General features: G+C 41.5%; 1 protein-coding gene across 3 annotated transcripts in view; it reads left to right on the top strand.

Annotated features, from left to right (window-relative positions):
• The first annotated feature begins 2993 nt into the window (after positions 1-2993).
• Positions 2994-25698, top strand: part of TBC1D31 (TBC1 domain family member 31) — a 39467-nt gene continuing 16762 nt past the window's right edge. For 2 of the 3 annotated variants that reach the window (XM_075920170.1, XM_006137496.4), the window contains exons 1-11: positions 2994-3158; positions 8223-8369; positions 9548-9663; positions 13964-14142; positions 16014-16165; positions 18359-18518; positions 18740-18940; positions 20584-20760; positions 23044-23123; positions 23215-23361; positions 24582-24715. In XM_075920170.1, coding sequence (XP_075776285.1) covers positions 3082-3158; positions 8223-8369; positions 9548-9663; positions 13964-14142; positions 16014-16165; positions 18359-18518; positions 18740-18940; positions 20584-20760; positions 23044-23123; positions 23215-23361; positions 24582-24715 — 1570 coding nt within the window. In that variant the 5' untranslated portion in view covers positions 2994-3081. Of the gene's footprint in view, positions 3159-6600; positions 6843-8222; positions 8370-9547; positions 9664-13963; positions 14143-16013; positions 16166-18358; positions 18519-18739; positions 18941-20583; positions 20761-23043; positions 23124-23214; positions 23362-24581; positions 24716-25698 lie in introns of all 3 variants that reach the window. The other variant, XM_075920171.1, reaches the window with a different exon arrangement.

The raw sequence follows: 25698 nt of genomic DNA, 5'->3' as shown, positions 1-25698 counted from the left end.
TTAAAAGTTAACCCTTACAATTAACCAGTGCCAGGTGCCCCATTAACTCCAAATGAAGTTCTGTGCTCTGCACGTCTATAAAAAAAGCAGTCATGTAGCACTTTAAAGACTAACAAGAGGGTTTATTATGTGATGAGCTTTTGTGGGGCTGAAGAAGTGGGTCTGCTTTTTTTTGTTTTACCAAGATCAGACTAACACAGCTACCTCTCAGTTACTTTTCATCATGCAAAGCACTACCTTTAACTGTATGGAATTGAAATCCATCAACCATATGAAAAAACTTGCACAGATCCAGAAGATATGATCTGACAAAGTGGGTCTGCCCTGCGAAAGCTCATCACCTAATAAACCATCTTGTTAGTCTTTGAAGTGCTACATGACTGCCTTTCACCCCTTCTCTACTTACGCTACATCGATGACACCTTTATGGCCAAGAAACACTGGAGACATTCCACAGAGATTTTAACAACCTACACCCCACCATCAATCTCAGTCTGGACCATTCTACACGAGAGATCCATTTCCTGGACACCACAGTACAAATCATCAATGGAAAATTAGACACCACTCTCTACAGAAAAGCCATTGACTTATACAGTTACCTAGATGCTTCCAGCTCCCATCCAGAACACACCATACGATCCATCATCTATAGCCAAGCCCTTCGATACAACCGCATCTGCTCTAATCCCACTGACCAGAAACTTCAGGGTCTCTACCAAGCATTTATAAACCTCAACTACCCACCCAGAGAAATAAATTGAAATTGAAGCAAATTGAAAGAGCCAGACAAATACCTAGAAACCATCTACTTCAAGACAGACCCAAGAAAACCAACAATAGAACACCACTTGTCATCACCTACAGCCCCCATCTTAAACCTGTCCAACACATTATCAATAAACTACAGCCTATACCGGAACAGGATACTAAACTCGGAGAGACTCTGGGAGACAGACCCATAGTCTCCTATAGACAACCACCTAACCTCAAGATGATTCTTACCAACAGCCACAGGACATTCCACACTAATACCAACCCTGGTACCATCCCTTGCAACAAACCCCGTTGCTAGCTTTGTCCACATATTCCAGGCATGTCCAAAGTCCGGCCCGGGGGCCAATTGCGGCCCGTGTTCCGGTTTAATACGGCCCCACAGGTAATTTGGCAATATCTATCTTTTATGGCCTCCAACGAATCCATATGTATTGAGATGAATAGATTGTAAAATCTCAGTTAATGTCAGTTGGTCTAAATCAGTTATAAATATATTTGGACACAACATGTATACTTGGTGTTATGTTCCTGTTCATAATTTTTTAACTTAAAAGTTGACAGACAACCTTTATTACCAATAATATGTAATGTACTTTACAATGTTCCTGACATATATTTCAGCTTCCTGGATTTTTTTTCATCTGGCCTTCAGATATGAAAGGCAGAGTGATATAACACCTGTTTAGATTTGTCATCCATGTGACGAAATGAAAAGTATGCCATTTGCAATAAACTTTGCATAAAATAGTTAATTTGCATTTAATTTTAATGGTTCAAAGAATGTCAGGCAAAATGGTCAGCCCTCACGCATGTTCACTTCATCAAATCTGGCCCTCTTTGAAAAAAGTTTGGGCACCCCTGACATATTCACTCTGCTGATACCATTATTGGACCTAACCCAGTGAGTTATAAGATCAAGAACGCATATTGCTGTGCATCCAGAAATACGCTATCATGTGCCGAAAGTGTCCGTCTGCTATGTCCATTGGACAGACGTCTCAGACACTTCGCCAAAGGATCAATACCCACAAAACAGATATTAGACAGGATCACAAAGAGAAATCAGTTTCTTGCCATTTCAACCAGAAAGGATATTGTCTCAACAACTTGATTACCTGCATTCTGCTTCAAAGACCTTTTCAGAACACACACTTCAAAGAGAATCCTCTGAACTGTCATTCATGCTTAAATTCAACACTTTATGCTTAGGTTTAAACAAAGACATTATCTTACCCATTACAAAGATAGTTTCCCCAATTATCACCTCTAATATCATTAGCTCACAGACATTTGCCTCCCCCCCATCCTCCTCCTGTTCTGAAATTTGATTTGTCCTTTTCACATGTGTTCTTTTTTTTAATTGTATCCTTTGGTATATATGGTTGTGACAATTTTCTTCTGCTATTTGATCGGAGGAAGTGGGTCTGGCCCACGAAAGCTCATCACCTAATAAACCATCTTGTTAGTCTTTAAAGTGCTACATAGTCCTGTTTTTTGTTCAAAGGGATTCTGTGAATGTTTGTAAAGAATAATGAGATCAAACGATCTGAATGGAGAATGCAAGGAATATTTTGCTACCTGAATATTACTGATAAGCATATTGAAAATGTGTGAAACTGAGTAGGACGATTTTTTTCATTTCCTTTTGGAACATGATGTAGTTAAATGAATCACACTTACTATAATTCCCACATTATATATATACCCAAGGCCCCAGTCTTGCAAAGTCATTGACTTAGGAAAAATTAGGGAGATAATAGGCAAGTGGTGGAAGATGAGATCTGGTCTTTGCAGACCATTTCTGCTTTATTATTCAACATATGTGGACGCCTGTACTGAATTATTTTTTGTGGGGAAGAAAGAAAACTCAGGGAGTGTCCCCTAAGGGAAGCTATTCCCCAGTCTCCAGGCCTGCTCACGCTCCCCTTACATCCTCCCTCCTGTCCTCTTGCTCCTGCCAAGCCCCGCCCACTCAGCTCAGGCTGAAAAGCCGTTTTCCTTTCGCCTCTCAAATGCCCTCGGGCTCGCCCACCCCACAAAGAGAACTACAGTTCCCAGCAGGCACCAGCGGTTCCGGAATGCGTGGCCTGTTCCATTACGCCGCGGGGAGGTGCCGCTAACGGTCACGCGTCAGCGTGCAGCATTCATAAGGGCCAATGGATTGTACCATGGTGAGGACACCCCTCGTAGTCTCCCCTCTTCCTGCGGCGCGACGGGCGGGAGAAACGACGGTTAGCGCGCAGCCGCCTCCGCTCCCGGTACACCTGCGGAGGAGGGAAGCGCCTCCCGCCCCGCCGCGTGAGGATGCAAAGCTCGGACCTGGGCAACAGGGAGCAGGGCAAGATCTGGCACCGCAAGCCCGCCCCGGCCGCGCAGCAGGGGTAATGGGGGCAGCTGGCGGCGGGGGAGGGGTAAGGGGAGACCCCCTCGTTGCCGCCCCCGGTTGAGCCGATCGCGCCTGCTCGGGTGTAGGCCTGTGCCTGCCGCTGGCTGCGGGGGGACGAGGCCGGTGAGGAGGCCCCTGTGTGGGCTGGCCCCTCATGAAAGAGAGACGCATCAAAAGGCTTCGTCCCAAGCCAGAGGGCTGGCGCACGGTGCTTACTGAGCCAGCACCTCGCGCCGGGGTCCCGCTGCGTGAGCCGCTGCACAAACAAGCCAGGCTGGGCCCCAGGCAGTCTCTAGTCTCAACACAAGGTCAAGGACTAGCTATAAATCCATGCTCTCCGTCAGAAGCTGGGATGGGCAAGAGGGGAGGGCTCGCTTCCCGATCACCCGCTTTGTTTGTTCCCTCTGCGGCACCTGGCATTGGCCTCTGGGGGAAGACAGGATACTGGACTAGATGGAGAGGTTCCAGGCAGCATGTCTGTTCCTTTGTGCTTAGGAGGGAGCCTGCTGACATACAATGAGGCAGTAGGGGTCAGCATGATAGGTTTTGGTCTCGATGCACCCACTAGCCTAACTGATGCTAAGTATTTTGTAGGAATCCAGGCCAAGATGTGTGATAAGGGATTTGAAGGTAGATAATGAGCTAGAGCTGCAGATGTTTACAAGAATGCCATCTCCTCCTATGGGGGGAAAGCAAGAAAGAAAGTGCAAAGGTGCTGGCCTGAAACTGTAGCCTATGCAGTGGAGGCTGGCACCTTGGGTTGATCAGAAATGAGTATCAACAGCTTGATAGTGTTAGAGAGAGTAGAGATTGAATTCAATCCTTATGTTTCATGCAATAGAGAAGGAGGAGTTAATGGAAGGATTCAAGGAGAAGAGTGATGATGTGATCAACAAAGTGATGGGCTAGGAAAATAATCTTAGCAGTAGCTCTGTGAGTGGGGCAAGATTGCATTTGTCAGGGTTAGAGAAGATATCGCAGTATTCAAGATGTGTAATGAGAGCCTGGGCCAGAGTTTTAGCTGTGTTGATTAATAGAGATGTTATGCTTGAGAACAAGAGAGTTCTCACTGGAAAATGACATGCAGGTTACAGTCCTGAGTGACATGCAGGGTGGTGGTATTATCCATAATGATCAAGAAAAGAGGTAGTGGGGAAAGTTTTGGGGAGGAAAGTTAGGATCTCTGTTTTAAGCCATATTCATCTTAAATTGAACAGCAAGGGAACAATAGTATTTGCTTATAATTTCCAAGCATACATATTTCCAAAACCCCAACCTACAAAGATGTTTGTTACAAAACAAAGTAAGATCTCATACAAACAATAAATAACAATATCCAACATATGTGCCTAATTATGGTTTCTTCTCTGTGGTCTTATTTGTCTTTCTTCCTACTCCTATCCCATTGTCCAGTGTTGTCTCTTATTGTGATGTATGTAAACTTAACATGAGGTCCTGTGAATACTTGCACAAGGGTAGCCCTCCATCTGTGCAGCGCCATTTCCAAGATCTAGCTCCTGGTCTGTGGTCTCTTTTGACAGAGAAGTGTCATGCACATGCATAGTGTTGATTGAATAATACATATTCTTCACAACTAGTGATTTCTCAAAATCAAATACTATATAAGGATACTGTTTGTTTATTCCTCGTGCATATCACACCATGCCCTTGTGGCCTTTTATTTTATTTAAAGTATATCTTGTAATATGGTGTGATATGACCATGGATTTGGCTCTGGCAGCTACAGCTGGTGTGAGTCACCTCTGTTACTTCAAATTTAGAGTCTCTAGGAACACACAAAGAAAGTCTATGCAGGCCTATGCGCAAGTTAGAAAAACAGTTACACTCATATCCTGATAATAATATTAGCGCTTGATGTCTCTCTTGTGGTTTGGTCATCAGTAGAGGGATGGTTCCTGCTGGAGTTTTCTAAAGGGAACTCAGTTTCCCATTCTGGGTATCCCCTTCTTATAATGTGATTCTGTCTATAGATACATTCTGTGTGTGTCCATAAAAATGTCCACCCTCTTTTCTCTTATTGGTCTGTGTCCCCTGGAAACTTAAAAGAACCCAATTTTCTGTAGGCTGAGGAAGTTCCCTTTATTAGCATTGAAGTACAACCTGTATCCTATGATTGAGAGACATGTTTGAGACAGATGTGCTTTTGCAGTATTTTTATAATCTAGTATTAACCGTCTGGGTAATTTTTGTGCAATATCACTCGGTACATCTCTCATAATCTTAGGGCATCAGGTTATTTTGTGGTCACTTATGTTATCATTTCTTGTCTCCAAGACCTACAGTAGTTAAGCTGAAATCCTGTAGATGTCAACCTATAGGTTCTTGCAATTCAGCTTGTCTTATTCATGTCTAATACATAGTTTAGTGTTTAGAGGAACTACCATTATACTCGAGGGCTATGTCTACACTGCAGGCTTCTTGCACAGGAACTGTTATGCGCAAGAGTTCTTGAGCGAAAGGTCTTGCACAAGAGCACGTCCACACTGCCATGTGTAAGAGCGTCCATGGCAGTGTGGATGTTCTCTTGCGCAAGAAAGCTCTGATGGTCATTTTAGCCATAGGGGTTTCTTGTGCAAGAAACCCCTGTTGCTCTTCCGCAAGAGCTCTTGTGCAAGAGGGCTTATTCCTTGTGGGGAGAGGAATAACTCTTGCACAAGAAGCCCTGTGTTCCAATGCCTTACTGTAAATTTAATTGCACAAGAACGCGCGTGCAGTGTAGACACTCTGCAAGTTTTTGCGCAAGAATTACTGTTCTTGCGCAAGAAGCCTGCAGTGTAGATGTAGCCTTAGAATCTTACAAATTAACTCTAACATATATACGCTACAGCATAATCGTAACATCACACAAACCCAACAACAAGTGTATAATAACTAAAATTAAGGGGTATGGCCTGAGCTCTCAGGAACTTGAACAGAAGATGTTCTATGATCTTGCAAACTATGGATTTGAGATTATGAAGAAAAGCACAAGACCCTATGAAATGTGAATGATTAGGAAAAAAATAAGACCCATTGGCAGAGTCTGTAAGAAAAGACCTTGAACCCTCAAGATCAATAGAGCCCTACTTATCCACAGATATGTGTTTCATAACCTTGGATGCTGGAGTGGACATTTGTGCAGGGCTCTTCTACCTCCTCCCTCCAATGAACTGCCAGGCAGAGGAGAGGGGGGCCTGTGCCAGGGCAGGCCCTTGCATTACCACCAGGGAAAGGATGCAACAAGATCTCTTAAATCCCTCTCTGTAGGAGGGACAGAGTGCTGGCCCTTCCCAGATCTCCTCTCCCACCCCACCACCTGGTGAGCATTGATCTGCAGAGCCCCAGGTCCCTGCTACTCTTCACTCCCGATCCCTGCTCTCATTCTGCCTGCCTCTTCCCTGCGCCCTCTTCACTCACTTCTGCTCTCTCCCCTCCAGGTGGTTTGCTGTGTAGATGCAAGTAAATCCAGATTGTGGATTGCATGATGAGTCTGCAAGATGCATAGCCACATATTTTTACCTGCACAGACCTCTAAAGATCGAGACTGTTTACGGCTGTGGTTTGGGGAGAAATCCCTGCCTGTGTGCCCTCTGATCTGCTACCAAGGAGAAACAGGGCCTGTGTATTTATATCCCCAAAGGGCATCTCTCAGAGATTCACCTTTCACAGGATGACACAGGTTTAATGTTTAAAAATGACCAACTAACAATTCTAATAGTATTTAAGTAAATTCATTTGTAAATTATTTTGAGACATCATCATGAATAGCAAATATATGCATAATCTCATTTTTAAATATTGCATTAGACAAAATTGCTTGGAAAGTTCCCAAGACAATTTTTTAGAAATACAGGCATGTGATGATAGAGAACAAGTGCAAAAGATGAACTGGTATAACTCGCATGTACATTATATCAAAAGATGAAAACTTTTAATACGTTTGGAGGTTCTGATTGTGGCTCAATAGGTTGACTTTATTATCAGTTTCCCTTTTATTCCATTTACAATGTTACTTTATTTTCAGGAAAGAATTTGGGTGGGGAGATGAGTTGAAGAATGAATCTGTAAATAACAGATTGACACAACCAATGCTGGGAAAAGTTGGCTTTTAATTTTTCATATTTTCCATTATGCCTTTTAAAGTTATTACTAATATTCTCCCATGATGAAAATATTACCAGCTACCATTAAATAATCTTTTCCAAAAATCATAGAGAAAGTGTAAGCTTAGCAGGCAGGTTACAGGAAAGCCAGTCCTCAGCTCTTCTTATGAACTAACCCATCTCTTTTTCCCTCTTGAAGGCCGCCTTCTCTTTGGGGAAAAAGGAAACTGGGTCTGGGCCTCTCCTTCTAGTATTGATTCCACTGCAAACTGTAGAGGGTGAATCCCTCTTGAGAGATATTCTGTGGGGTATAATCACACAGACTCTGCCTCCCCTTCACACTTGATTGACCATCAGAGTGCTCCTCTAAAGGGATTTCCTTCCAGGCCACAGTTTTAATTTGTCCCTGATTTTTGAAAGGGGGGGAAAATCCATATGCTCTTCATTCTTCTACCCCAGGTTTTTTGTGTTAACTGCTGCATTTTAGACTACCATCATCTCCTTGGCTGCTGCTATTTCACCTATCCCCAGCTAATATACAAACCCGAAGGATAGATACCTGTGAAAAACAGAAATGGGAGAGCCCATTTTAGTGCGACATGACAGAGATTGGCCTGCCCCTTATTTTTAAGAAGACAGCTAAAAGTTGTTTCAGTGATTTCCCTTCTTCCCCTAATATCATATAATTACTGACTCTACCTGCCTATATTAATTTTTCTCATGAATCAGCTACTTTTCAGTTTTTCATTTGATTTCTTTACAGAAGGTTTGTTTATTGCTTGTTAGATAGCAAATCATCTTTAGTGTAATACACTTTTATAAGTGTGTGGTCTTCCTCAAAAGTTTAATCAGAGTTGCAGAAAATATAGCTTAAAATTGTTTTTTATATTCGATATATCTTAATGACCATAGAGAAAATTATGCTAAAGACAGTGATTTCTTTGCTTTCCTCATAGTGTCATAGTAAACATTATTCACAGTGCCACAGGATACCATTCAAAGACAATACGTTTTCTGAATGTGGCCTTTGACAATTCTGGAGATTCTTTACTTGCTGGAGACCACCAAGGAAATATATATGTTTTTGACTTGACTGGAAACAGGTAAACATTACTCTTGCTTGCGGCTCTCAGTTATTGTTCTTCATAATCTATATTTATGGCCCTGCCAAATTCACATGTTTTCCACAGATGTAGTGGACTGTGAAATCTGGTCTCCTCCTGTGAAATCTGGTGTTTGTGTGTGCTTTTACTCTACATTATGAAGATTTCACAGGGGAGACCAGTATTTCTCAAATTGGAGGACCTGACACAAAGGTTTTGCAGGGGATTCCCAAAGCTATTTTAGAAGGTTCATAATATTTCCACCCTCACTTTTATGCTGCCTTTGGAGCTGGAGAACAACAGCTGCTGGCTGTATGCCCAGCTCTTTAGTAGGGAAGTTAAATTTCGATTAATCAACTGAGTAGTCGATGGAATTTCTGCAGCAAGGGTGGGGGGAGGTGAAGCAACTACTTGAGTGACTACTTGACTAGCCGATAAGCTTATGTTTATCGGATAGTTGACTAGTCACTTACATCACTAGTCTGAAGGCAGTATCCTGCCAGCAGCAGCACAGAATTAAGTGTGGTAATACCAAAGCATGCCACCCTAATATCTGTGCTTATACTTTAAGATCAGGATGGCTGGCGAGTGGTGGCTTCTGACTGAAGGCCCAACTAGGTACCATGCCATCTTTCCGCACTGCTACTGGCAGCTGCTCTGCCTTCATAGTTGAGCTCCCAACCCACAGCCACTGATCTCCAGCTGATCAGCTTTGAAGGCAGCACTGTAGAAGCCAGGGTAGTAGTACCACAACCCTACCTATAATAACCTTGTGACCCCTTCCAACTGCTTTTTGGGTCAGTATCCCTACAATTACAACTCAATGACATTTCAGATTTTAATAGCTGGAATAATGAAATTTACGATTTTTTAAATCTGATGACCGTGAAATTGGCCAAAATGGACTGTGAATTTGGTAAGACCCTACCTATATTTTTGTTTTTAGGTTTCTTAATAAGCATAAATCAACTTTTTAGAACACTCCTCCCACTTAAGATACTTATTTCTGTGTGTTAAATGGGGTTTGTTTTGATAGAACTAATTGGAGGAGAAGTTTTCATGAAACTTTCTTTCGCAGGGTAAAGTATGTTCAAACTGAGTAGCATATTCAGTTCAATGTCCAGTGAACTGAAGTGTTTCTGACACTATTGGACTTGTGTTTTTTTTTCTTTAAATAGATTCATTCTTGTTCAGCGAACAATGCAGGCTTGCACTGCTTTGGCATTTAATCTCCGCAGGAAGACTGAATACCTTGTGGCTTTGGCAGATTATTCCATTAAATGCTTTGATACAGGTAAATCCTGTGTAAAAGTCTGATTAGAAAAACAATATCTATATTTTCATACAAATCCATATCAACATCAAGTTTGAAAGTTTTGTGACTATTTTTATTATACGTTTGATGCCACGTATTCTTGCAAGGCAGAAGGAGGGCCGTGAAAAGAATGATCTTAATCCTCTAATCAACTTTGAAGGTGTAATATCTTTACCCACATAGAAGGTGCGCCTACACAGCAGGGTTTAACTCAAAATAAGCTATGCAAATTGAGCTATGTCAGTTGCATCCTTATTCTGAAATAGAGCACTCTTCCTTTGACTTCCCTTACTCCTTGTACAATGAGGGTTACAGGAATCGGAGTAAGAAGTCCTCCAACTTGACAGTATTTTGACATTATTTCAAAATAATTGCCTGATGTGTAGACGTGGACTATGTTATTTCAAAATAATGATAGTTATTTCAAAATAATGTTGCTGTGTAGACAAGATGAGAAGTGATTTTTTTTTGGGGGGGGGAAGCATGCAGAAATTTTCTGCAATTTATAGCTTATTGCAGGATCAAAAACATATTTGTTACCTTTTAAAAATGAGCTAGACTTGCTTGTGTTGAAACAAGGTTTTGTAGAAACCCTTAAAAATCAGTCATTTAATTTATAGAACCTTGCAACTGAATTATTTTGGATAAAAGTTTTAAGGACTATCACAAATCTTTATTCAAATAACTGGTTATTGAAAGAACAGTCAATAAACTGCAATATTTGCATATTTAAATCCTGCATCCTTATTTGTATACAATATTTTTTTCAAATTAATGAAATGTCCAGATGTGATGACTCTGTTTTCTGCTAAATTAATCAAGAACAATAATTAGTTATTTATGATGTGACTAGTAGTTAAATGGCTAGTAATACTGGCAATTCATTGTTCAGAAGTTAATCTTCAGAGATATTATTTTCTCCCCATTTAAGAAATGCATGCCTACTGCTGCTATTTCAGACCATCTGGATTTAGACTCTTTTAATTTAGTGGAAACCAACCAGATACAGTTCTGGACTTTGTTATTCTCCCACCAGCTTAATTAGTGAGGATTATAACTTACTGTAGAACTAAATAGCCACTAATCAGGTAATACAGGCAGTCCCCGGGTTACATGGATCCGACTTACATCGGATCCCTACTTACAAACGGGGTGAGGCAACTCCACACTAGCTGCTTCCCCTCCAGCAGACCAGGGAGACGCGGAGCAGCTTTTCTCAGCAGACACTTCAGCTTGAGAATAAAGGACTGAGGGAAGTGAGTTGTGGGAGAATAAAACTGAGCTCTGGAGAAATGTTTGACTAGAGTTTCCCCTACAATATGTACCAGTTCCAACTTGCATACAAATTCAACTTAAGAACAAACCTACAGTCCCTATCTTGTACGTAACCCGGGGACTGCCTGTAACTAAATATAGTCCCCAAAAATCTAGTTTACAAAATGGCATTCATCTCACCAGAGCTCTGAAGTCCTCCTCTCTCTCTTCCTTTCAGTAGGTATGTAGACTAATTCCAAATTAAGTTTCTGGATGCAATTACACAAATCTTATTGATTGAGCTGGTTATTCACATGGTGCTATTTTTGAGGGGGGGGGGGTTGTTTTTTTGCCAGTGTGAATTGGTAGTATGAAAACAAGCTTTCAAATAGCTTAAATGTTTTACCATGTGAGTAATTAATGTAGTTGCCACAAATACATTATCCAGTTGCCATTGGGAGGGAAGGCAGTAATGCAGTTATGAATGTGAGAGAAGGTGGTCTGAGGCAATCTCTCTAAAGAGTGGTCAGTAGCATGAAAAGGCATTAAACCCCTAGGCCTAAAAAATTAATCAGAATATTGCATCTGAATATAGGTTCCTGTGGTCATAGTCAACTGTTCACTAAATCAACCTTCCTTACATGTATAAATAGTAACTGCAATTCATTTGACCTGCAAATTAACACAAGTGTAGAATCTTGTCTTGTGCAGAGATGTAAAATCCCATTTAATTGGTTAACCGGTTAAACATGATGTTTAATCAGTTAACTTATTAAAGAGGGCGCTGGTAGGGAGGGGTGCTGCAGCCCAGCCGGAGCAGCTCCTGCCTGCGATGCACCTAAGCCAGGGGTGACCAACCCGTGGCTTTTCACCCCTGAAAGTGCAGCTTGCGAAGCCTCGCATATGGCTTGCGAAGCTGCCCCATGTGCCCCTACAAACAGCCCTCAGCTCCCTGTGCTCACTGGGTGCAGGGGAGTCATCCAGAGTGGCATGATGGCATCAGCTGGTGGGAGCCTAATGTGGCCAAAAAACCTAATCTGTGGTTTTTTTAAAGGGGCAGCGTCTTTTACCCCCTCTCTCCCCGGTTCAACAATTCTGGCTGGTGTGGAGCTCTTCCTCCCCCCCCCCCCCCCCCCAACAATTCTGGTACAGCTCGTCACGTTTTTTCCGCTGCTGTTTCGGCTTTCTTCGTTTAATGGGTTGGCCACCCCTGACCGAGGCCCTCCACAGATAGGCTGCTCCGGACAGCTGGAATGTGGGGCTAGAGCAGCCGACGGCGGGTGGGGAGCTGCTTTAGCTTCCACAGGTTAACCGAAACCGGTAAACATCACCCATTAAGGGTAATGCTTATAGTTAATCTTTCCCATCTTTAGTCTTGAAACTGCAAACTATGCTGTTGCTCTTTTGGATGGGGAGTGGTTTAACATTGATATTCCTACTTGCAAAAGTCTGCCTTGAAGGCATACCCAACTTGTTTGGTGTCCACATTCACAACTTTTAAGACAGACCACTGAAGGCAGATTAAATAAGTATATGCAAGATAGCTGTATTTGTAGAACTGAAAAATAACTCACAAAATCCATTACTTCAGTAAACTTCTGATAATCCGGCACCTTTGGGACCCAGGGGGTGCCGGATTATCAGATATGCCGGACTATCGGAAGTTTACTGTAGTAAGAAGTACCCCTCATAGCCCCCCCTTCATAGCCCCTCCTTCTGATAGTCCGGCTCTGCCCCAAGCATCCCTGATTCAGCCGCTGCTGAAACTGACAAGCAGCGGCTGAATCGGAGACGCCTGGGGCAGAGCAGCTGGAGTGCTGCCGGGTTGGTCGGGGTAACGCGACCCTTGGCGTGGCGAGACCAACCAGGCAGCACCCCAGCTGCTCTTGGGGACGCCTGGGGCAGAGCAGCTGGGGTGCTGCTGGGTTGGTCCACCAGTGCCGCTCCTTGGCGCTACTGGATCAACCCAGCAGCACCCCAGCTGCTTTGCCTCAGGCATCCTCAAGTCAGACATTGCTGATACTGATCAGCAGCTGACTCCAGGAAGCCCGAAGCAGAGCTGCTCTGCCCCGGGCTTCCTGGAGTCAGCTCTTGGTCAATTTCAGCAGTGGCTGACTTGGGGACGCCTGAGGCAGAGCAGCTGGGGTGCTGCTGGGTTGGTCCCGCACTGCCGCTCCTTGGCGCTACTGGATCAACCCGGCAGCACCCCAGCTTCTCTGCCCCAGGCGTCCCCAAGTCAGCCGCTGCTGAAATTGACCAAGAGCTGACTCCAGGAAGCCTGAGGCAGAGCTGCTCTGCCCCGGGCTTCCCTGAGTCAGCCGCTGGTCAATTTCAGCAGCAGCTGACTTGGGGACGCCTGAGGCAGCTCAGCTGGGGTGCTGCCCGGTTGATCCAGTAGCGCTGAGGAGCGGCGGTGAGGGACCAACCCAGCAGTACCCCAGCTGCTCTGCCCCAAGCGTCCCCAAGTCAGCCGCTGCTGAAATTGACCAAGAGCTGACTCCAGGAAGCCCGGGGCAGAGCAGCTCTGCCTCAGGCTTCCTGGAGTCAGCTCTTGGTCAATTTCAGCAGCGGCTGAATCGGGGACGCCTGGGGTGCTGCCGGGTTGGTCCCGCAGCCCCCAGGGGCAGCGCTAGGGGACCTACCTTGCAGCGCCCCAGCTGCTCTGCCTCCGGCTTCCCCGATTCAGCCGCTGGTCAGTTTTAGCAGTGGCTGAATAGGGGACGCTGGAGGCAGAGCAGCTCCAATGGTCTGGCTGCGGAGCGCTTCTGGGTTCCTGATGGTGCCGGACCATCAGGAGTGCCAGACCGTCAGATGCCGGACCAATGGAGTTTTACTGTAATTAAAAACAATGTTTTTCCATTATGTATATGAATTACATGAAGGACCTTACTTGTTCCTCATTTGATGATAAATAGAGGTACATTATGCATTCTCAAGAGACTACCTTTCATATTATTGTTACTGAAAAATACTAGCACTTGTTTCAAATTACAGAACTTTTAAATCAGTTTAATTTATACCATAGACACCAAGGAGCTAGTTAGTTGGATGAGGGGACATGATTCTTCAGTCTCTTCAATCTCCGTCCATGGATCTGGCAGATACGCCATCACTACATCCAGTGATACAGCACAATTCTGGGACCTTGATACCTTCCAAAGAAAAAGAAAGTTGAATGTCCGCCAATCAGTGGGTATTCAAAAGGTCAGTAAAGAGCAATGATCAAAGTGTATATAAACATACGGGAGACTACAGTAACATGCTAAATCAGGAGTACTTTAATCTATTTTTAAAAGAATATTTTTATCTTTGCCTCCAACCGTCTCACACCTTTGATGCCATCTGATCTCACGAGATAAGGTTATGGGTCAGTTCTTGTAGAGACGTGCAGGGAACACCTATGTGCTGCATAAAGTAGTAATGTTTTGTCAGTATTGAATCAATGCTCCATGTTAGGTGGAATTATGCTGCAGGAGATAAATCTCATTTGAAAGACTAAAAAGGAAATCCTCACCACTTGTGCCCATGAAGAATCCCATGACACTTTTTCTCAGCGTAGTGCTGTTAACTCTAATTTCTTTTCTGGATTCTAGCTAGGGCATTACATTCTTCCTTCCTGGAAGTCACCCTTTAGCTTCAATTACACATACGTCTTTCACTTTCTGTCCTAAAACTGTTTTGTAGTGAGCGCTATTAAAATAATTGTTTATACCAGAGGTGTGTGCACTTCATTCGGGAATGAAATGCTCCCTATATTTGATAGTCTCAATTAGCAGGTGATTGTAGTACATTCCACATTTTGCATAGGTGAGTGGGTGAAGTTATCTGCCAATAGCTTTTGGAATTTGGTGATATTCAGAGGTTTTCGCATCAAAATCAATCATTAACCCAACAAAATAAATAAGTACATACATTATTTTATTATATATCTGCACTCAATATATGAATTGATTATTCCAAGTGTAACAATTCAGTACAAAGATAAGGGGCTGAGCTGGAAGTCTTTGAAGTCAGTGGATGCTTTCCCATTGATTTCAGTAAGATTTGGCTCATTATAAGGAAATTCTCAGACTAAAGAATAGGTGGTAGGTCTTGTATGGCTTATGTTGTCAATTCTGTAGAATTATATCTTTGTGTTTGATTATCTGTTATTGTTGTATTACAAATTGTCAACCATGTAATATTATGTATATAAAAATCTTGAGCTTAGCTGAAGTTCAGGAGTTTGTCTTTGTCATTTCAGTCAGTGTATGTATTGTGGAAATTTTAGATGACTATTATTTTTACCTATATAGTGGCTTTCAACTTGGTTTAGGCCAGAAACGGCTGCCTGAAAGATGGGTGGGCTTTTGGGGAGCAGGGAAGTGGGGATGTTAAATATTGATTAATTAACTAATCAAATAGTTGATACGATTTCCTTTAACTATTTGATTAGTTGATAAGGAGTAGTGCGTGTTCCACGTTTAAAATGTCCGAGAGTTGTACATTTCAAAGTTGGAACGTGATATAGAGCCCAGGACCAACAGGGAGTCCCCTGCTGACCCCAGACTCCATGTTGCGCTTCTGCTTTGAAATGTACAAAGATTAAAATGCCACATTGAGCCCAGGGCTAGTGGGGAATAGCTTTAAAAGTGTAGTTTTAAAAAAAGACATCTAGTCAGGATTCTCCAGTCTAGGTGATCTTATACAGAGAGACTTCAAGTAAACAATAAATATATTCAAAAGAGTTGACAAAAGGTGTTTACTACATTTTCCTATTTTTCTTTTATCATTGTTTGTTCGTAGTGGAGCAATACTTTGCATAAACCCTGACAGCTGTCGTTATACTTTTTAATAACTATACATAAAATTAATGATCTGTCCTCTAAAAATAATAAATCACTTCAGTGACTGAAGGCAATTGGTGCACTTCTCAAGCTCATTGCAAGTCTTCAGGAGCCTAATAAGTGCACTGCCATGGCTTTACTACTGTATTATTCTGACATTTCTGAAGTTCACATGCGATCTTTGTATATAATATATAAGGTAACTAGTCTGAAAAGTATTCTATTTTTTCCTTTTTCATATTCTTTCAGGTTTTCTTTCTTCCACTAAGCAACACCATCATCAGCTGTTTCAAAGACAATTCTATCTTTGCATGGGAATGTGATACACTTCAATGTAAATACCAGTTGCCAACTCCAATAGAAGGCTCTGTGTTGCATTATAAAGTCTTTGCTGTTACCAGGTAAACTACTGCTAAAATACTAAGAAGGGAAATATTACAAAATTCTTGTCAGGCAATACAGATTTTTTTTCTCTCCTTTCTCTATATATTTTACATAAGTGTTGAGCTGTGGTTTTTAATCTCTAAATTGGATTTCAGCATTATTTCTAACAGAAGTCAAAATGCTAGTGTGGGAATTTTTCTCCCCCCAAAGCGTATTTGGGTTTTCTTACAGAAAGGAAAGGCAGACCAGTCACTCACTAAAACAATCTCTATGCAAGGCTGCACAGCTCAATAATGGTGAGGAGTTAAAAATACTTTGGGTATCAGCTTCAGTATAAAATGTATTCTGTATAAAGAAGAAAAATGAACTAAGAAGTGTGAGAGTCAGTCATGTCCTCTTCCGGCCATCTTGATTTGCATGCTAACAACAAAAAGGTATTGCTGCCAAACATTTATAAAGATAAGCAGTTACTGAGAGCAGTGAAGCAGCTGGAGCAATGATCCAAACTAACTACAGTAGACTACTGATAATCCAACACCTTTGGGACCTAAGTGATGCCAGATTATCGGATATGCCGGAGTATCGGGAGGTACTCCGGTGGGGGGCTGTGACGGGTCTGCCGGGACCCGCACTGCGTCCGGGAGGTGGGTGGGGAAAGGCAAGGGGCGAACCCTCTGCCATTTTGCAGGAAGGCAGGGGAAGTCCCGGCAACAGGCCAGCTGGGGAAACCCAGCCGCCGACCTGCAAGCGGCAGCGGAGGAGAGGGGGCGAGAGCTACTTCCCCGAACTTGCCCCGTTCCGGCTGCGCTCAGCCCCGCGCCGCCGCCGAGAGTTTCCGGTAAGGGAGCGGGCTCCCCACCCGTCAGACTGCAGTAGTTATCGCCGAGCAGGAGGCTGAGGGGCGACGCTGCGGGGCCAACCCAGCAGCACCCCAGGTGCTCTGCTCTGTCGCTTCCCCAAGTCAATTTCATCAGTTTCAGCAGCAGCGGCGGCAAACTTGGGGAAGCGGCGGAGCAGAACACTTGGGGTGCTGCCGGGTTGGCCCCGCAGCGTCGTCCCTCAGCCCCCTGCTCAGCGATAACTACTGCAGTCTGATGGGTGGGGAGCCCGCTCCCTTCCCGGAAACTCTCGGCGGCGGCGCGGGGCTGAGCACAGCCGGAACGGGGCAAGTTCGGGGACTTAACTCTCGCCCCCTCTCCTCCGCTGCTGCTTGCAGGCCAATGGCTGGGTTTCCCTAGCTGGCCTGTCGCCGGCGGCTGTGCGGATCTTCCCCCGCCTTCCTGCAAAACGGCAGAGGGTTCGCCCCAAGCTGCACCGTTCCCCGCCCATCCCCCATGTACCAGCCAGACGCAGTGTGGGTCCCGGCAGACCCGTCACAGGGGTATAATCCCCTTCCCCTCTTCTCTCCTTCCCTTTCCCAGCTGCGAGCACCCATGGGGCTCAGCAGCTTCAATTGTCCAGCTGGCTGGAGCACTTCCGGGTTCCAGTTGGTGCCAGACTATCAGGAGTGCCAGACCACTGGATGGCAGACAATTGGAGTTTTACTGTACTCTGTTAATACAAAGTCTTGTAAAACATTTTAGAAGGTGCACATTATTATTAAGAAAACATGATTTCATTGATAACACTTTTTTGTTTAGTTTGTAGTAAATGGGTTAGTTTCCTCATCCTTGTGTAGCAATTTATTTAAGCTATTTTACATAATCATAAGGATATTACTACTTTATTCTTACTAATGCCTTTCTAAAACATTCAACTGTATTTCAGGCTCCTGTCTTTTTCTGCCACTTGATCATGTTGTTTTGTCTGAGCAAAGATTTTTTCACTGCAGATGAACCAAAACTCAAAAGTTTGGAATCTCACTTCCCCAAATTTCTATGGGGATCAATTGTAGTATTTTGAGCTGTTCTATAGATTGCACTGCTCCTTGTTGAGAGCTGCACCAGTTTATACTGCAAACCCATAACCATTACGGAAAAAGGAGCTTTTTAATTTAGGTTGAAGGTGAACTGTATAAGTATCCACTAAAACAACTGCTTTTTACTTTGTTGGGTAGCTGTTTCAACATTATGTGCTAGCAGTATAATACAGCAGAAATTAAGATCTATTCAACAGCAGTGATTTGTGAGCCTGGAAGATAATATATGGTCCTACCATTGTAATTAGCAGTATATTAGATTGGTCTGATACAAACTCTGTTTGTGATGCAGAGATGGCCGGGTGCTAGTAACAGGAGGAAAATCAAATCATCTTCACGTGTGGTGTCTGGAATCAAAACAGCTGTTAAGAATAATCCAGATGCCTACAAAAGTACGAGCTGTTCGCCATCTGGAATTCCTTCCTGATAATTTTGATGGTGGTTCTAATCAGGTCAGTTGTGTAGGAAGTTTAAGAACAAAATCACTTGGTTACTTAACTGAAATCACATACTTTCTGAGACTTGCTTTTCTTATTCTAGCTGTGGGAAGGTTACTACATTAAAGTTACTACTATATTTGCTGCTTCAATATTTTTTATTTCAGAATCTTGAATTCATTATTTTCTTTTCTATTTTGCATTAAGATTAATTTATAAAAGTTTTTTATTTCTAGGTTCTTGGAGTTCTAAGTCAAGATAATATTATGAGATTTATCAATATACAGACGTGCAAGATTCTGTTTGATATTGGGAGTCATGAGGAGGGAATCAGCGCAGTAACTATTAGCCCAAATGGACGGTATATTGCATCAGTAATGGAAAATGGTAGCCTCAACATATATAGTGTCCAGGCTTTAACGCAGGAAGTAAATAAGGTAGAGTTGTAAGTAAAGTAAATCACAACAACAGCACTGAAATACCAATGTAAGTCAATCTTGTCACCCCAAAAGATCAATACTGAAAAGACAATTTGTTACTGTGTCATTGCCTTATATACATGGTAGTTGTGTAATATAAGTTGTGAGATAAATAACATAGGGATTCTAGTCCTCCCTTTGTGGTTATTCCACTCTGTTAGGCAAACTGTGTTTTTAAAAAAATATTTAATCATTCTGTCCAGTTTTTCTGTACTTCCCGCAGCAATTTAGTCTTTGCACATCTTTCTATCAGTTTGGCTTTGATCATACAGCTTTTTGTTCATTTCCTTCTTGGAAATACCATGCAACAGATATTTCCTTAACTGCAGACACAAATGAACATCGATGCTGTGTTTGTCAAGAACTATTCACAGTTTATTCATCAGGCCTTGGAAGTCATGATTATAAAACAGTTATATCTAGTCCCTTTTATATATATATATATATATATATATATATATATATATATATATATATATATATATATATATATATATATATATATATATATATATATATATATATATAATTATAAAGACCAGCTTTTATTTGACTAAGAAAATAACTTCTGTTTGGAGACCTATGGGGAGACAAACATTTCTAAATCCAGAATGCTGTAGATCATAAATCCTCACACACTAAAAGTAAACATGTAAGGACTACTTCAGGGGCTGGCAATAAAAAGGCAGCAGTTTACCATGGTTAGTCCCTGGCAGGCCACTGCTGCTATATTTACCTGCACCTCCACAGATACCAGTGATTACAACTCTTGTTGGCTGCAGATTGACCTTCCCAGCCAATGGGAGTTCTGGGAAGCAATGCGGACCGGGACACCACTTCCTGGAGCTCCCATTGGCTGGGAATGGCAATCCACTGTCAAAGGAATCTGCAATTGTCGGTACCTGCGGAGGTGCAGGTAAATATAGTGGTGAAGGCTCTCCAGGGACTAACCCTCATGGACTGGATCTGGCCCGTGAGCCTGGACTACTCTGTAATAAGGGACTTGAGCACAGGCCTTTAAGTCAGATGACCTGAGTTCCATTCTCAACTTAAATGCTTAGTTGGTGTAGGACCATTGGGCAGCTTATGTAGCCACTTTGTTACTCACTTTTCCACATATTTAACATGGAATTATTTCACACTGTACATGGGTCTGGTGAGACTGTTTGTATAGTACTCTGAAGTGCAAAGTAGTATAGTAACACTCAAGCATTCTCTGAAGTAATTTAAACATAGAACAATACATATATGTTGGTCAAACCACACTAGTATGCATCATTGTATATCTAATTCAAAAGATACATTATTTCTGGTTGAGTCAATGTTTGAAAATCAGAATTAAAATAGAACCTACATAAATTGCTTGTAACATATTCCATTAAGTGAATGAAAGTTAAACATGCGCTTATCACATCTGTCTGGGTTTTGGTTTATGCTGTGTGTGTCAAGTCATGTTTTATAACAAACATCTTTCAACATTGGTCATCAAGTGAAAGAGCACTCTGTATAATATGAATGGTGTTCTCATTATAAAATGTTGTAAAATGTTTTTTCTTACAGTACCATAGAATGTTAACTGTATCATTCTTCTTTCATGCCAGCCACCAGCACCCTTGGTTAAAGTAGTTGAAGATTTGTCGAAAGGCAAGTTGGGAGCGAGTAAACTTACAATGAGAGTAATGTCAGGAAGGTCAGAGAGGCCTTGGAAATCAAAAGGAACTAAAACTCAAACCAGAGTGCTAAAACCACAAGTGAACTCATCGCTTGAAAATAAAGAGGTAAGAGCAAATTGTAAATACTGTAAATGTTTCTCTTCTTTAATCTGCAGCATTTGATTTTCATTGTCAGAATGAAATGAACCGGTAAGGCTCACCTTTAATTGACGAGGCTTGCCAATTACCGTGAACTAGTGGGGGCTGCAGCAGCCCCCATCCTGGCATTCCAGCCTGGTCAAAGTAGCCCCTGACAGCAGTGGGCCTGGGCCTGGTGCACTGTGAGCTGGGGTGCTCCAGTTTGGCCTCTCCTGCCCACCCCATTTAATCAGTTAATTTAACATTTCACTGGTTAACTAATTCAATGGAATTTTACATCCCTACTCTCCATTCATAGTTTCCCTAGCAATTACTTTTCTATATCAAAATGTTTGCTAACTATTCAGTATCTGACTTACATGCTGTTTGCAACTTTTGCCTTCCTTACATATCTTTGTTTTAGAGCTTCCATACAGGCAGTCCCCGGGTTACGTACAAGATAGGGACTGTAGGTTTGTTCGTAAGTTGAATTTGTATGTAAGTCGGAACTGGTACATATTGTAGGGGAAACTCTAGCCAAACATTTCTCCAGAGCTCAGTTTTATTCTCCCACACCTCACTTCCCTCAGTCCTTTATTTTCAAGCTGAGGTGTCTGCTGAGAAAAGCCACTCTGCGTCTCTCTGGTCTGCTGGGGGGAAGCAGCTAGTGTGGGGTTGCCTCACCCCGTTTGTAAGTAGGGTTCCGATGTAAGTCGGATCCATGTAACCCGGGGACTGCCTGTATTCTAATTGTTAACTTTACTTCTAAACGGTTTCCAAAGGCTTTCACTTGGTTTAATGTTATCTATATATTTCATCACTGTTACTCTGATATCGCTGCTTATTTTCTTCATCCACCTACCTTGCCAGTTCTCAATTCTTGTTAAATTTCATGTGTAACTTTCTTACAATAATAATTACAGCAAAAGTATTTATTGCTGAATTTTATTTATATATACACTTATGATTATAGTATGACTTTATTGGCAATTTAATCATGTATTTTTGGTCATTTAAGGAGGTGGCTCTCAATCCCTTTCATGGGGGTATGCAAAACAAAGCAGACTCAAGTTTTACCTCACCTAAAAACTAGTTGCTTACAAAATCAAACATAAAAATAAAAAAGTCACAGCGCCCTGCTACTGACACATTGCTTGCATTCTCGTTTTTACCATATAATTATAAAATAAATCAATTGGTATATAAATATTATACTGACATATAGTATATAGAACAATATAAATAAGTCATTACATGATATTTTAGTCTGGACTGACTTTGCGAAAGCTTTTTATATAACTGCGTAGTTTTACTACAGGCTATCTAAATGAGTTGATGTCCCTGGAAATACCTCTGTGGATCCTCAGGGGTACACTTATCCTTAGTAGAGAACCATTGGTTTAGGACCTGATCCTATTCCAAATGAAATCAGTGGGAATCTTTTTCTGTCAAGTTTTGTAGGTATTGAATTAAACCTTTAGTTGCAAAATGGCTAGAATACTGTGGCAGATACTATTTTTGTTTCCATTATAGCTTCTCTCTTTCATTTGCTTGTAATTTTCTGGAAACATTTTATTGGCATGATTAAATTGCCAATAAAGGCTTTTTTTCAACCCTAAGTAATATTTTTGAAAGTCTGAGCAGAGCATGTTCTACCATTTTTTGTTGAACTTAAACAGACGTACTTCCCTATAGAGTCTGACTAGAGATTTTACACTCAGATATAAAAACCTACAAATTGATATTTGGTTTGAGTCCTAGGGAACCTTAAATCAACACCAAAAAGTCAAGATTAACAGAAATAGATTTGGTATTTATGAAGTATTATTACTTTAAAAATTTCCTGACACCTTGATCCAAAAATCTGAAACCATTTAAACTAGTAAGCTTCAAAGTCCCCTGTTTCATTGTGAGAGGTTTACTAATCTACAGAGAGGTCAAACACATGTAGGTAGGATCCATTTTCATTAGGTATGTTGTGAATTTTTGTTTATATTAACTTTATCATAGTGCCAAAAAAATTGGGATAGGGCAGTCACTCAACGCATCCAAAATAATACATTACTTGCCAAAAGCTGCCTGGTGAATCAGTGGCAGAGCTGATATTAGAAGTAGGGGTTCTAACACCTACTCCTGGAATCTCACCATTATAAATTTAAAAAATAAAACTGTGTGTCCCCTATCAACCATGTCTACCAACTCTATGAATAAGAACTACAAATTATGGGGACAAAAACACTCTTTAAAATTACTGTTTTCCCTATATTTTAGAATGAGCTACCAGATGGATTAAACAAGAAACGTCTACAAGCCTTACTGAAAGGATTTGGAGAATATCCAGCAAAATACCGGTGGGTGTTGGTGTGCAAATTTAAAAATCTCCTTTGCTGTACTGATGTAACAAGGGGAATTTTCTTTGCTAAATTTATGTTTTATCTGCAGGATGTTTGTTTGGCGTGCCTTACTACAACTTCCTGAAAACCACTTAGCATTTAGTAGCCTAATAGACAAAGGTATCCATTCTGCATTTGTGCACCTAAAGGATGAATACCCCATGAAAAGTAGGAAACTCCTGAGAGTTTTACAAAGGTAAATTTATGTGACCGTTCACTGATGTTAACCCATTTTACTGGAACCATCTCTATGGAAGGTTGCTTTAAATTGCTAAATTAAGCTCAACATAAAGCAGTACCTTCTTTTTATACCACAGTAGTTCTTATTTAGCAGTTTTCTGGTTGGTATGTTATATGGCTACAGATGCTTTCCTGTTTCAGCTACCAGAGAGTTAATTGTCCCCTATTCTTCCTGCTTGTATATAGAATGTCACAGTGTTTCTTGCTGTACTATAGTGCTTTTTAAAATACAAAACTTCATATGCCTTATCACGTTTTTGTGCTATGATAACCAAGAAGGCAGGGCTATCATATTCTAGGTGAAGCCAACATTTATTTGGTTAGTGGGATCTTCAGATAGGATGCAGGCATTTTCTGACTGTGTAACGTTTCATCTATAGATTTACCTATAAATATCACCAAAAGTGTTCCAGGCAAGTTTGGCTGATAATTCTGTACAAAAAAAAGTGTGAAAATAACAGATTCTTTATTAAACTTACATGAGCAAAAAAAAAAGTAAAATTAGGGATTTTCCTGTGCTAAACTAAACCTGTTTTGCTGTTTTGTGCCAGGATTTAATAAGAATTTTGATAGTACAGATTGAATCTCTTTCGTCTGGCACCCTTGGGACGTGACTGGTGCCAAACTAGAGAATTTTGTCAGACCGTAGGAGGTCAATATTGTCTAGTGGCATTACCATCATTTCCGCTGCTTACTGGGCTCTTAAAAGACATTTTAGGGGTAAATTAAAACTAGATAACATCACGGAATACTGAGAGGCAGGACTGATGAGAGTAAATAAACTTTATGGGACCATGGGAAGCTTGGCCACAGCCTTGTTAAGTGGATATCCAGCTAAGTAAAATTATGCCAGACCATGGATGTTCCAGACCAGAGAGTGCTGGACTAGAGAAGTTCAACCTGTAGTGTAATATTGCTTTTCATGTGTTCTACAATTTCTAGGAACAGTAGAGCATATCTAGGAACTGACAAGCTAATTCTGCAATTCCCTAGTACTGCAAGTCTATTCTAGACCAATGCTATTTTAATGGATCTTGTTAAAAAAAAAAAAAAAAAAAAGTTTGACACCAGTATTACTTTCTGCTATATAATTACTGTTTATATGTTATGGCAAACTACACATGATTCTTCTTCTGAACAGGTATTTTCTATGTACTTGTGTGCCTTCATATACAGGACCTTATCTGCTTTAGCTCACTGGTCTGCTATCTTTGGTGAGACCCCATATATTCCTCTGCTAGCGTTCCCATTTGTAAAATTATTCCAGAACAATCAGCTAATCTGCTTTGAAGTTGCTGCTACTGTAATAGGTAAGCAAGAATTTTTACCATATACTTAACTTATTTAGTTTCCCCCAAATTTGCCTTGCTTAAAACAGAATAGAGTGCATAGGTTCTCTTATAACTGCCGAGTTCGTGTTCTGTTTTAAAATGTATAAAAGGCATCATCCAGAAAGTATTATAAAATGCAGCTGTTGCAAAAGGACATAGTTATCAAACACAATTTAACTTGTAAACAGGCATCTTCATCAGTTTTTCTTATCAGTATCTTTAAAATCTAATCAGCAAAAGAATGTTTGTCCAATACAGTTTTGTTGTCATGTTAATCCTTGAATGCAGGCTTGAGATCTAGGGAGACAGTTGTCAAAAGAAAAACCTCTGTCTCCGTTTAAAGGTTTATTATACTAAGCTGGAGTGATCATTGATTAGGACTTACTAGCATTTAGTAGCTTGGCTTCCGAAGAAAAGTAGTAAATTTAAATATCTTGCACTGAAATTAGTCATTCCAGCTCCTGCAAAATGCAAACATTTGTTATTTTACAGAAGAACCCATTTTGCAAACACATAGTTTGATTGCAAAATAAGTATCCACCTGTGGTCCTAACAAGTTAAAATATTTTGATGCTCAGTGACCCAACCCTAAGAGCCCATTACAATTGGATTAACAGCATCTTTGAATAATATAAAATGGCCTTTTTGGATCAGAACAATGGTCCATCTTACCCAGTATCCTTAATTCTGAGAGTGGCTAGTGCCAGATGTTGCAGAGGAAATTAACAGAACAAGTTATTTTGAGTGATCCATCCCCTGTCATCCAGTACGATCCTGGCAGTTGGAGGGTTAGGAACACGTGGAGCATGAGGTTGCATAGCTGACCATTTGGCTAATAGCCAGGGCTCGACAAATTATGTAATCTACTCGCCTGTGGCAAGTAGATTACAAGCCTCAAAGCCGGCTCAGACCGGTCTGCGCACGTGCAGACCGCAGAACCGCGCAGCTGGCAAGCGGAGCTT

Source organism: Pelodiscus sinensis, chromosome 2 (assembly GCF_049634645.1).
Source record: "Pelodiscus sinensis isolate JC-2024 chromosome 2, ASM4963464v1, whole genome shotgun sequence".
NCBI lineage: Eukaryota > Metazoa > Chordata > Testudines > Trionychidae > Pelodiscus > Pelodiscus sinensis.
Note: the sequence above shows the minus strand (reverse complement) of the source record. Positions and strands in the feature narration are given on the sequence as shown.